Genomic DNA, 13,134 nt, shown 5'->3' with positions numbered 1-13,134 from the left:
CCCCCCAGCGTCACTACGCCCTCCACCATGAGGCCCCACAGCGTCACTACGCCCCCCACCATGAGGCCCCCCCAGCGTCACTACGCCCTCCACCATGAGGCCCCACAGCGTCACTACGCCCCCCACCATGAGGCCCCACAGCGTCACTACGCCCCCCACCATGAGGCCCCCCCAGCGTCACTACGCCCTCCACCATGAGGCCCCCCCAGCGTCACTACGCCCTCCACCATGAGGCCCCCCAGCGTCACTACGCCCCCCACCATGAGGCCCCCCCAGCGTCACTACGCCCTCCACCATGAGGCCCCACAGCGTCACTACGCCCCCCACCATGAGGCCCCCCCAGCGTCACTACGCCCTCCACCATGAGGCCCCACAGCGTCACTACGCCCCCCACCATGAGGCCCCCCCAGCGTCACTACGCCCTCCACCATGAGGCCCCACAGCGTCACTACGCCCCCCACCATGAGGCCCCCCCAGCGTCACTACGCCCCCCCCCCCACCATGAGGCCCCCCAGCGTCACTACGCCCTCCACCATGAGGCCCCCCCAGCGTCACTACGCCCCCCCCCACCATGAGGCCCCCCCAGCGTCACTACGCCCCCCCCCCACCATGAGGCCCCGCCAGCGTCACTACGCCCCCCCCCCCACCATGAGGCCCCGCGGCGTCACTACGCCCCCCCCACCATGAGACCCAGCCAGCAGGGGAGCCGCAGGTTGCTTCCCTGAAGTTATAGTTACTGAGTGCAGCTCTGGGGTATAATACAGGATGTCACTCAGGATCAGTAATGTACACAGTGACTGCACCAGCAGAATAGTGAGTGCAGCTCTGGGGTATAATACAGGATGTAACTCAGGATCAGTAATGTAATGTATGTACACAGTGACTGCACCAGCAGAATAGTGAGAGCAGCTCTGGAGTATAATACAGGAGGTAACTCAGGATCAGTAATGTATGCACACAGTGACTGCACCAGCAGAATAGTGAGTGCAGCTCTGGGGTATAATACAGGAGGTAACTCAGGATCAGTAATGTATGTACACAGTGACTGCACCAACAGAATAGTGAGTGCAGCTCTGGGGTATAATACAGGATGTCACTCAGGATCAGTAATGTAATGTACACAGTGACTGCACCAGCAGAATAGAGAGTGCAGCTCTGGGGTATAATACAGGATGTCACTCAGGATCAGTAATGTAATGTACACAGTGACTGCACCAGCAGAATAGTGAGTGCAGCTCTGGGGTATAATACAGGATGTAACTCAGGATCAGTAATGTAATGTATGTACACAGTGACTGCACCAAAAGAATAGTGAGTGCAGCTCTGGGGTATAATACAGGATGTCACTCAGGATCAGTAATGTAATGTACACAGTGACTGCACCAGCAGAATAGTGAGTGCAGCTCTGGGGTATAATACAGGATGTAACTCAGGATCAGTAATGTATGTACACAGTGACTGCACCAGCAGAATAGTGAGTGCAGCTCTGGGGTATAATACAGGATGTCACTCAGGATCAGTAATGTAATGTACACAGTGACTGCACCAGCAGAATAGTGAGTGCAGCTCTGGGGTATAATACAGGATGTAACTCAGGATCAGTAATGTATGTACACAGTGACTGCACCAGCAGAATAGTGAGTGCAGCTCTGGGGTATAATACAGGATGTCACTCAGGATCAGTAATGTATGTACACAGTGACTGCACCAGCAGAATAGTGAGTGCAGCTCTGGGGTATAATACAGGATGTCACTCAGGATCAGTAATGTATGTACACAGTGACTGCACCAGCAGAATAGTGAGTGCAGCTCTGGGGTATAATACAGGATGTCACTCAGGATCAGTAATGTATGTACACAGTGACTGCACCAGCAGAATAGTGAGTGCAGCTCTGGAGTATAATACAGGAGGTAACTCAGGATCAGTAATGTATGTACACAGTGACTGCACCAGCAGAATAGTGAGTGCAGCTCTGGGGTATAATACAGGAGGTAACTCAGGATCAGTAATGTATGTACACAGTGACTGCACCAACAGAATAGTGAGTGCAGCTCTGGGGTATAATACAGGATGTCACTCAGGATCAGTAATGTAATGTACACAGTGACTGCACCAGTGCACCAGCAGAATAGAGAGTGCAGCTCTGGGGTATAATACAGGATGTCACTCAGGATCAGTAATGTAATGTACACAGTGACTGCACCAGCAGAATAGTGAGTGCAGCTCTGGGGTATAATACAGGATGTAACTCAGGATCAGTAATGTATGTACACAGTGACTGCACCAGCAGAATAGAGAGTGCAGCTCTGGGGTATAATACAGGATGTCACTCAGGATCAGTAATGTAATGTACACAGTGACTGCACCAGCAGAATAGTGAGTGCAGCTCTGGGGTATAATACAGGAGGTAACTCAGGATCAGTAATGTAATGTATGTACACAGTGACTGCACCAACAGAATAGTGAGTGCAGCTCTGGGGTATAATACAGGATGTCACTCAGGATCAGTAATGTAATGTACACAGTGACTGCACCAGCAGAATAGTGAGTGCAGCTCTGGGGTATAATACAGGATGTAACTCAGGATCAGTAATGTATGTACACAGTGACTGCACCAGCAGAATAGTGAGTGCAGCTCTGTGGTATAATCCGGAGTTACATCCTGTATCAGTAATGTATGTACACAGTGACTGCACCAGCAGAATAGAGAGTGCAGCTCTGGGGTATAATACAGGATGTAACTCAGGATCAGTAATGTAATATACACAGTGACTGCACCAGCAGAATAGTGAGTGCAGCTCTGGAGTATAAATACAGGATGTAACTCAGTATCAGTAACAATGTCTTATTTGAATATAATATTATTATTAATATTAAATTCTGATAACTATAGCTGTTAAATTGAACCTGTTGCTTTGGAAATTTCAGCCGACATGCTGTAGAGCAGGAGGAGCTCAACAGATTGTTATTACTTCAGTATAGTGAGAAAACATTCAGTATAATACATTCGGTGTTCGGTACCAGTGGGCAGCACTAATAGTTGAGTGACAGCTCTTAGTGTGCACATTCACGGGGCAGGCTGTCAGTCACTGATTAGGAATCACCCACTAGACTGAAAAAGTCCCAAAAAAAAGATTTTAAATAAATAACCAGATATTGGGTGAATCTTTTCCCACGCAACGATGCGTCAGTCTCATGTCAGCTACTCTCTGGAGATGAGACTAATTCTGCCTAGGGAACTATCAGACTTGGGCGACTATCCTCATGGTCGCTGTAATGGGGGCTTTATCTGACTGTAGGGGGAAAGATTTCGGTGACACTCAGCACAGCATTGATCTTATCTATGTACCCAGACACGGCTCAGTCCGCCATGTTACATTCCTTTCTGCACGACGAGGTAGTGAACCATGGACACACGACCAAGACCATTTTTTTTCACAGATTTATTGTGATTCCCTATACCGTTCCAAAAAACACAGCATAGAAATCATCACAAGGAACAATAACAGGAAAGTAAAAAAAAAAAAATCCATCTGGACGACAAAAACAGAAGATAGAAGAGCGAAGTCAGGAGAGTTTTGTCATTGTTTATTGTGAAGTTAAAAACAGGCAATAAAAAGTAAAAACTCAGCGTACAGTTTCCAATGTCTCTGAACAGACAAAACACATCACGACCCCCCAATGGCGGGAGGGACCGGCGCACTTCACAAGACCCCAGCTGCGGACGTGGGACCAGCAGACAGCATGGGGATGTCACCAGGGAATGTTCAACCAACTAAAAGCACAGGGACATCGGGGACGGGAGGGAATAATCTTTTTAAGTTAAAAAAAAAAATAAATCATTTTATTACTCACAGGCAGCTCCAGTGAATAAAACCGTGTTTTGTAATTGATGGGAGGTGAGTGGACGGGAGGCGCTCAGATTAGTCCTAATGTCTAGAACCTGCCCTTCCGCAGGGGCCACCGCTTGTCTTGTTTTTAAGATGAAAAACCGGGAAAGGATGAAGGACAAAACAAGAAAATGTCCTAAAAAATAAAATAATAATACAACTAGGGGACTTGTCAAATAGCTTCTCCCCTCACTGAGGTCAGCAACAGAGGCTCTTATCTCCAGACTGGTAATGAGTGACGACAAGTGACATTCACTGGGCCTGGAAGAAGAGAGCAGAGCAGGGCGTCAGCCAAGCAGGCCGTGGGCGTCCTGGAATAGATAACACACAGTGAGGCACATGAGCAGAAACCCAATCAGCAGGGGGCACACATGCTGAAATAGGTGACGGATGTGGGGGACTGACCTGTGGTCCTGGCTGTGCCGGAGGGGGCTGTGCGGGTGGCGCTCCTGGTGCCTGGCCATAGTATGCCGCATGCTGTCTGTAATATTCTGCCCATGCCGCACTGTAGTCCGGTTGCGCTGCGGGTGGAGCACTGGATGCCGCTGCCACTGCTGTCACAGCTGCTGCTTGGGCTGCAACGGGGGCGCCAGGAGCTGCTGCTTGGGCTGCAAAAACATAGAAATTTCGTCAATATATGCAAGATGTTACATGAAGGACGAGGCGATGGGTCCGGGCACCGCACCTTGTTTCTTGTAATATTCTTCCCAGGCCTTTGTGTAATCCGGCTGTCCTGAGGGCTGAGTCGTCTGCTGGCCTGTAACAGGGAGAGGTAGATATTTGGGAAGGGTCCTAACATGCCCCCTAGGGACTAAGCTTGCAGTATGGCAATGTGGAGCCTGACCGCAGACATGAGTACTCACCCATCTTCTTGTAATATTCCTCCCATGCCTTGGTGTAGTCCGGCTGGCTGGCAGGGGGCGGCTGCTGCTGCTGTGGGGGCTCGCCTTGTGGAGGAGGGACAGGGACGGCAGGTGGCTGCCCGGGGACTGGAGCAGGCGGCTGTTGGTAGTAGTGTGAATAGTAAGCCGCCCAGGCAGCGCTCGGATCTGTGGGGGCAGGAGGTTTTGCTGTGAAAAAAACAAAACATTTTGTGTATACCTTACTATGCATACCTTATCATGGCGCACACGGGCCAAAACTTACTGGGGTCGTGAGGGGCTGGTGGCTGCCCCCACTGGGGATACGTGCTTCCCCATCCCTGTGGGGGGTACTGGTGAGGGGGTGGAGGAGGTGGTGGGCCCGGGCTGCAACAGAAAGGAAATTAGAAGGAAAATACACATTAGAAAAACTTTGCAGCTTAGATACTATGCTTGTCTCTCACAAGCCCGTTCAGGTGGGAACCCGTAAGGACACCGGTACCAGAGAAAGGAAAAATTCCTTTACTAAACCATAATGCCCAGAATAGAGACATGAACAAAAGTCTCTAGTGGGGTCCTATAATCCTCCGCAAGTGCAGACATCAGAGAGGTCACCTCAGCAGTTGCGACCAACAAACTACCCGGCCACATGGCTTCCATCCAGGAGGTCAGGGTCACCTGCAGCTGGATCTGTAAGTCACCTTGTGTACATCCCAAAGCTTTCCCCACAGTGTATGCAACGTCCATTAGCAGAGGAAAACCCCCTAAGGCTGGGATCTCACTACCAATGTGTTATGCGAGAAACTCGCACGAGTCTCTAGCATCAACACCCGGCGCTGCCGCCAGCACTCAGGACTGGAGCTGCGGCTGCATGTATTTTATGCAGCCGCAGCTCCGGTCCTCAGTGCTGGGTGTTGATGCGAGAGACTCGTGCGAGTTTCTCACATCACACACGGTAGTGTGATCCTGGCATTAAAGAGCAGATACTACACTTGAATTTGGGCCACTGCAACTCCCACTCTCCAAATCACCCTGGGGTCTGTGGGACAGCCAAACGTCTACAATGCTCCATAGACTTACATTATTAGGGTGTTGGCACATGTTGTGGATTCTGCTGCTGATCCGCAGCGGATTTGGCCCTGCGGATCCGCAGCAGTTTCTGCTGCGTGGTACAGTATCTTTATATTCAATGGAAAATGAAAAACGCTGTGCACATGCTGCGGATTTTTCAGTGCGGATTTGCTGCGGTTTTAAATCCACAGCATGTCAATTCTTTGCGCGGAATCCGCAGCAGTTTGACACCTGCTCCATTACTAGCTGTCAAAACGCAGGGGAAAACCGTAGGCTAATCCGCAGGTAAAACGCAGGTCGTTTGACCTGCGGATTTTGCCAAATCTGCGCGGAAAAATCAGCAGCAGAATCTGCATAGTGTGCACACAGCCTTAAAGCGACGTGATCTGGAGAGTGGGAATTGTAGTCATATGACCCAGAAGAGGAGCAGAGTGACACTGGGGGGGGTGACGACGAGAATATTACTACACCTAGAATAAATAGTTTTGTGGGAGCGCGTCTTAAAATGAAATTTCCTCATGTGAAATAATACAGAAAGAGAATGAAACTAGGCAAAAACACATACTGTGGTGGAGCTCCTGGGGGTCCGGGTGGGTAAGGACCTGGGTTAAATGGACCCATGGGGCCAGCTGGGCCAGGACCAGGGGGGCCAGGACCGATCGGGCACAAGGGACCCTAGGAGGAAAATAGAATAGCAATATTTATCTGAAGAACTGGATTCCAAGAACGATTTTGCAAAACACTGAACGTGAAATGTTAGTTTTCTAATGCTTGATTTATCAATGATAGTGAGCAGCCAGGAAAAGTGCCGTCACACCGCAGAGAAAAACCGAGAAATGCTTTTCCGTCAGTCAGCCAGTTAGGAGCCACGTCTCACCTCAATCTTCTCCTCGATGAGCTGTTTGGCATGGTCGATCTGTTGTGGTGAGCCACGGATAATGAACATTTTGAAGTTGGGGTCGCCGTTGGGTGGCGGCTGCCGTGAGATCTCCACAAACGCCCCCGTCTGTTGGTTAATTGCCTTTACATTCTCTCCACCTGCAGAGATAGGGAACCATAAGAACTGTGGTTTTAAAGATATTCAAAAAATAAATGCACCACAACATGTGAATGCAGCCCAACAGGAGCGAGAAGATCAAACAGCCGTCACCAACTGTCCACTCACCTCGACCGATAACTAAGCCACATTTATGAGAGGGTATAGAAAAGGTCATTTCTCCTCCAGGAGGTCCCCATGGCCCTTGCCCTCGACCCCTTCCTCTGCCACCAGGCGGCATACCAGGGCCTGGAGGTCCCGGTGGACCGCTCTACAGAAAAGCCAAGTAGACGGTGAGCCGACGTCACATATTGCGTGTTAGGTCAGCTGCACTCACTACTAGAAGTGGCCATACTCACTCGCAAACTCTGCAATAAGTCACCGATTATCCTGGCTGCGTGATCACATCTGTCCGGGGGCCCCATAATGTGTGCGATCTTATCAGGACCAGTCCCATCATCTGTACAGGAGATTTTATAGGTTAAAACCTTAAGAATATGGTGGAGATGTCATAAAATACACATCGCATCACCCGCCCTCCAGTATAACTTACACATGGGCTCATGCATATTAGTCTGAAGCCGATCGGACTCTCACCTTGTTTAAACTGTATCCTGACCCCAGCGTCATTCTGAATTTTCTTGATCATTTCTCCATTGCGTCCTATTACTACCCCCACTGAGTGTCGAGGGACCGGTACCTGCAATGGAGACCTGTCAGTGCCAGAAACTTGCCACAGTGCACTTACCACTACCAGTGGCCGCTACTCACATCTATGCCGCCTCCACCACCACCACCTCCTCCGCCGCCTCCTCCTCCCCCTCCGCCTCCTCCTCCTCGGGGGCCGTATTCATTCCTTTCACCGAAGTTTCCCTGATCTCTTTCTCGTAAGAGATCCATCACCATCTCACAGGCTTGCTGCAGAGGAAAGTACAGAGGCGTTGTCAGTGTACAGATTATAAACGGTCGGAAAAATCTGCAGTCTAGTCCAAGGGAAGAACAAGGATAATGCACGCGCTGCTGGTGCACACAGGGGGCTGCCGGTGCACTATAGCTCCTGAGGAGTTTTCCAGGCTTACGTTAACGGACAGATGACCAGCACTTGCATCTATCAGGACTTTTTAGTTTTATTCCAGCAAGAAAAGGATCGTGCTGTGTGACGCGTTTTGGCTGAATCTGAGCCTTTTTCAAATGCAATATGAACAGATGGAAATGTCACCATCACCTTAGAATGGGCACACATCCATGTTCACATTGTACCCACCGCTCTAGATTACAGGGGATCGCTTTTACCATCCTCATACTTTGTGAGGCTAGCCCTATTAAAATTTTACAAGTGATAGCAATTTCATCATACGAGGGTGCACCCAAAATACGGTAAATGGGGAGAGCAGGGAGCTTATAGTCCAGGTATCTGCCTCTAGGTGAATGTCAGCAGCACCCTGCTGTGTCAGTAAGCAGCCCACCTCGTCGGGGAACTTTCTATTTGGCTTCAGTGATTTTTATTTTTTTTTGCCCATTTTGTGATGTCGGATTTACACAAACAATATGCAGCTATGACGCTTTGTTTCCTTTGGAAAAATGCATCGGAAATAGGAAGAGGAAAGACAGATTGTCTAAACAATAGTCTGTTAAGGCTGTGTTCACACATAGCGTTTTTCACGGTTTTACCAAATAAACCGCGTCAAAAATGCTTAACAGAAGCTTACCATTCATTTAAATGAATTCCGCCATTTGTGCAGATGTATGCGTTTTTTTACCGTGAAAAAAACGCAGCATGCTCATTAATTCGTGGAAAATTCAGCATTTTTAGCTATTTTCTATGGGTCTGGAACCGCGCGGCAATAAACCGCAAAAAGCGCAGGTTTTTTGCAAAAAACGCACGGGAAAAAAAACGCGAGTTTTCTGGGAAGGATTCAGGATTTTATGCAGAAATTTTCTGCATACGTGTGCACATAGCCTAAAAGAGAAAGGAAACACTATCACACTACTATGAAATACAAACAGAGGGCCCCCGATTCATCCCGAATCACAAATTCTACACAATGGTGCACGTTTAATGAATTGCAGAATCAAGCCCGAAAGTGCTGAAAAAAAGTTACAAAAAAGGGACAAATTGAAAACTCCAGAAGAGAGACTGGAGTGAGAGGTGAGGAAAACAAACTTGGTAAAAAAAAGTCGTATAATCTTTCTGAAACATCTGTGGGAGCAAAGCTGTTCAGGAAACTAAATAAAAAACTAAAAAGAAAAAAAAACAACGTAAACAGTGGCACAAAATGTAGAGCGAATAAACCACAAGTACTAAAGCAACTTAAAAAAAAAAAAAATTGCTCCAGGAAAGTGGAACAGCGTAGCTGAATCGGGGGGGTGGCGGTTTCTAGTTTCATATTTTAGAACAAGTTAATAAACTGTGCAGGAGGTCGCTATAAACTCCTAAACACATTAACGGGAAGGGGGTTACAAGCTGTGGAGCCCACGTGTCTGAACTGCGGGTAGGACAGTAGGAGTTTCCTCATCGTTTCAGGCCGATGTTGTGGCTGATACTCTATGGTCGTAATATGTGACTAATGACTTCTGGATACAGAATCATAAAGATCAGAGAGTTATCAGAGAGTTATCACAACTATTCTATTTATGTTGATAATTCACTTTTCCCTGTATTGTCCATTGTCATGTATTTAATACATATAAATATGTGAATTAGATCCACGTGTCACATTTATGCACCAAAGCAGCAATATGTGCAGTTCCCTTCTGCTCGTGTAACTCGCTCAGGATTATCAATATGCGGAACATTGTAAATTTTATTCAAGTTAGAAAAGCATCAAAGTCCTGAAAACTGCGAGTGCCGGACATCAATATAATACGAAGCTACCCTACAGATCCAGTGCTAGCACAGGGGTGCGAGGGTACAGCGACAGCATCGACTTCCGGACACCTACTTGCACTTTGAAGGGCTCTCCCACAATGCGCAGGGGCTTATCCACATTCGTTCCCTGTGAGCCATCTTGTATCAGAATCATCTTGACCCCAGCGCGCTCCTGGACAGGAAGAGAAGGCGATATGGAGTTTACAGAGCCAAATGCTGATCTGCATGCCCCAGCCGCCCCCTCCACTTACCTGCAGCTGTTTAATAGTTTCTCCGCCCTTCCCAATGATGAGACCGGCCTTGCCGGCAGGGATCATGATCTCCTGTAAGGAGCCGTTCTGCCCGTTGGAGTTATCATGAAACTGTCCGGGCGCTCCTCCACGGCCCCGAGTTACTATATCATCAAGCATCATTTTTGCTTTCCTACAAGAAAACCAAAAGGTAAAAACATGAGACCATTTTTCCCCACATCAGACACAGTCCTCAGCACCTGTAGACTAATGTGGTCAGAGACTAAAATGCTTGGGGACAGGACGATATCACTTGGCATTCACACTACAGCGCGCGTTTTGGGGCATTTTTAGTTTGCAGGGTTTTGGGTTTTTTTTAAATTATTTTATATATGTTTGTCTGCTTTTTTTGCTTTGTCTTTGAGGGCAGGGTTTGCAGATGTTTCCTGCTGATTAATTGCAAAATTGATTTTGTACAAACTTCATGAACCACTTCAGCCTTTTAAGAATTTAATGCAAAACATCAATAAATGCCACAAAAAAAATAAAACAAACAAAAAAAAAAAAAAAAAAACAAGACAAGTGATGAATAAGGACAGATAACCATTTTACAGTTCACTACAGTAATGCAAAAAATATATTTATGGTTTAAAGAAAAAAAATATTTTTATGGCCATTTTCTGAACCAATAACTTTGTAATTTTTTGGTCAGTGGAAATCTGGAGGGTTTTCTTTTCCCCCCAGGGCAGCTGGTCATTTTTACCAATACCATTTTTGGGAACATACAGCTTTTTTCACCTGCACCATTAGGGTACTGGGGACATGAAATGGGACTGCCTGCAATCTCGCCAGCTGCAGGTGGAGATGCCGGCCATATAACACAGGGAGCACCCGCTGTACATGGAGCGGACTCAGATCCTGCAGTCCAAAATGTCTCATTCATGTATGTCAAGTGTCGGACTAAGGTTTCAGTGTGGTCACACGTGGTGTTAACTTACTGCACAGCGTCTGGTGAACCGGTTAGTGACACCACCCGCTCCGGGAGCCCCCCACTGTCTGTAATAGAAAGGGTACGCTATTAGTCACCTTAAAAATCACCATCTGTTGCCAGGTGGGGTGGGCACCATTCCTATAAAACTATACAGTGCCAAGGATGAGATCAGCAATTAGCATTCCTGGCATCGATCAGATATTGATGGTGAGGCCTATAAATATGTAATCAGAATCTGGCAACATGAAGGATCTCTTTGGCACCATATCTGTGATGTTTCCCCCACAGGAGGGTTATAGGGACACAAAACTTTCTCACCTGGGGAAATCTGAACCTTACAGCTTGACTCTTGTTGGATCTTGTTTATTTGTTCTCCTCCTCGGCCAATGACTGAAAGAGAAGACGGATCATCAGTCTAATCATCAATGATCATAATGCATGACAAAGAACACAGGCACTAATCACTCACTTAGTCCCACCATGCCATCAGGGACACGATACTCTTCAGTCAGTGATGTTGGCCTAAAGCCACAAGAAAAAAAAAAAGTTATTAACAATGAGGAGCGGGCCGAAGGGGCAAGGACAGATGTGGACGACTTACCGAGGTGCATGTACTGGAGTGAGCGGAGGGGCGATCGCTGAAATATGTAGAAAAGAACACATTAGATTTCTGAAGGATGAAAGGGGTACACCGGCCTGTCCACAGGATAGGCGATAACTATTAGATGGGTTGGTCTCAACACAGAGACCCCCACTGATCGCCAGAGTGGCTTCTCCTCTGGTGGCAGCCATTCTAGCCTTTAACAATGAAGTTATCTTTGTTTTCTTCCTCAGTGTAAATGATGAAAACAGAGCCAGGGCCACGATGCGACCACATTCACTCCTAATAGCTGCCCTCTTATGGCCAGGTGAGAACAGGGCTCTAAAGTCCTATGTTCTGACAATCGCTGGGGGTGCCATATCCCACCCACATCAGACAATCACTAGAGATGGTGCAAATCGATTCACAAGAACTGGAGTAGTGGCCATTAATCATGTACTACTCCATAAAACATGACAGCAGTGTTCCTTGAAGAACCATCCTTTTTTGCAAATCGTTGAAGAAACATTAAAGAAACACCCAAAGACCCTATATCCAAAACCAGCCATCGATAATTTTAAAAAAGACAGACAAACTGGAGCAAGTTCAGAGAAGAGCGACCAGAATGGTGACCGGTCTGCAAACCCTGTCTTATGAGGAAAGGTTGCAGGATTTGGGAATGTTTAGCTTGAAAAAGAGAAGACTGAGAGGAGACTTAATAGCTGTCTACAAATATCTCAAGGGCCTGTCACATTGTAGAAGGATCATCTTTATTCTCATTTGCACAAGGAAAGACTAGAAGCAATGGGATGAAGCTGAATGGGAAGAGACAGATTAGATATTAGAGAAAACTTTTTGACAGTGAGGGTGATCAATGAGTGTAACAGGCTGCCATGAGAGGTGGCGAGTTCTCCTTCAATGGAAATCTTCAGAGGCTGGATAGACATCTGTCTGGGATGATTTATTGAATCCTGCTTTGAGCAGGGGGTTGGACCAGATGGCCCAGGAGGTCCCTTCCAACTCTAACATTCTATGATTCTATAATAATGAAAATGACTTACGTTCGCTTTGTGCCAATTTTTTGCACTCTGGTTGGTCTAGGTAAAAAGGAAGGCAAGAGTTAAATGAGAGATGATCCCAGGTGCACTATGAAGGCCTCACCAAAAAACTTATATACACAGTAATAACAGCGTCAGGTTCTCACCTCCATCTTCTAATTGTCTTTTCTGACTGCCAAAATTAAATTCTTGGTTGTTGTTAACGCTTCCGGTAGCGTCACCTCCTATCTTCGCTGCAATCTGTATTAGATGAGATACAAAAGATGTCATTACAGACACATCGCAGAAACCTCATGCAATGCTGGAACCCTGATACAAGTGCTCAGCGGGGCACAAGATAAATGTCAACAGAGCCTTAAGGCCCCGTCTCACACAGCGAGATCGCTAAGGCCTGTGTCAGACATCAGTTTTTGAGGTCAGTAAAAATCCGCCAAAATGGCGGAAGAAAGATCCGCGGGCGACGAAACACCAATGGGAGCCACTGGTCCATTGGGGGGAGAGAGAGAAAGAGAAAGAGAAAGAGAGAGAGAAAGAGAAAGAGAAAGAGA

General features: G+C 47.3%; 1 protein-coding gene across 3 annotated transcripts; it reads right to left on the bottom strand.

Annotated features, from left to right (window-relative positions):
* Positions 1-3,568: 3,568 nt before the first annotated feature.
* On the bottom strand, positions 3,569-12,888 carry KHSRP (KH-type splicing regulatory protein). Of its 3 annotated transcripts, none has more exons than XM_073587336.1 (19): positions 12,733-12,888; positions 12,590-12,625; positions 11,550-11,586; positions 11,418-11,470; positions 11,267-11,338; positions 10,956-11,013; positions 9,979-10,150; positions 9,801-9,899; positions 7,630-7,776; positions 7,456-7,558; positions 7,218-7,318; positions 6,988-7,129; positions 6,700-6,860; positions 6,388-6,497; positions 5,038-5,138; positions 4,755-4,961; positions 4,577-4,648; positions 4,297-4,499; positions 3,569-4,202 (listed from the first exon to the last, which is right to left on the bottom strand). In XM_073587336.1, the coding sequence occupies exons 1-19, from the start codon at positions 12,854-12,856 to the stop codon at positions 4,179-4,181; spliced, it is 2,022 nt and encodes a 673-aa protein (XP_073443437.1). In that variant the 5' UTR covers positions 12,857-12,888; the 3' UTR covers positions 3,569-4,178. The 3 variants fall into 3 exon arrangements, with proteins under 3 accessions (XP_073443437.1, XP_073443438.1, XP_073443439.1); XM_073587337.1 differs by having other exon boundaries at positions 3,569-4,152; XM_073587338.1 differs by having other exon boundaries at positions 4,755-4,940.
* Between the last annotated feature and the right edge of the window lie 246 nt (positions 12,889-13,134).

Source organism: Dendrobates tinctorius, unplaced genomic scaffold (genome assembly GCF_039654945.1).
Source record: "Dendrobates tinctorius isolate UK_male_01 unplaced genomic scaffold, ASM3965494v1 ptg000099l, whole genome shotgun sequence".
NCBI lineage: Eukaryota > Metazoa > Chordata > Amphibia > Anura > Dendrobatidae > Dendrobates > Dendrobates tinctorius.
The sequence above is the reverse complement of the archived record's forward strand: the minus strand, read 5'-3'. Positions and strand labels throughout refer to the sequence as shown.

Coding starts and splice junctions, on each gene's coding strand:
- KHSRP (XM_073587336.1), bottom strand. CDS start 12,856: ATGACATCTTTTGTATCTCATCTAATACAGATTGCAGCGAAGATAGGA. Junction 11,339..11,417: donor TGATGGCATGGTGGGACTAA/GTGAGTGATTAG, acceptor CTTCTCTTTCAG/TCATTGGCCGAGGAGGAGAA. Junction 4,649..4,754: donor GGAATATTACAAGAAGATGG/GTGAGTACTCAT, acceptor TCCCTGTTACAG/GCCAGCAGACGACTCAGCCC.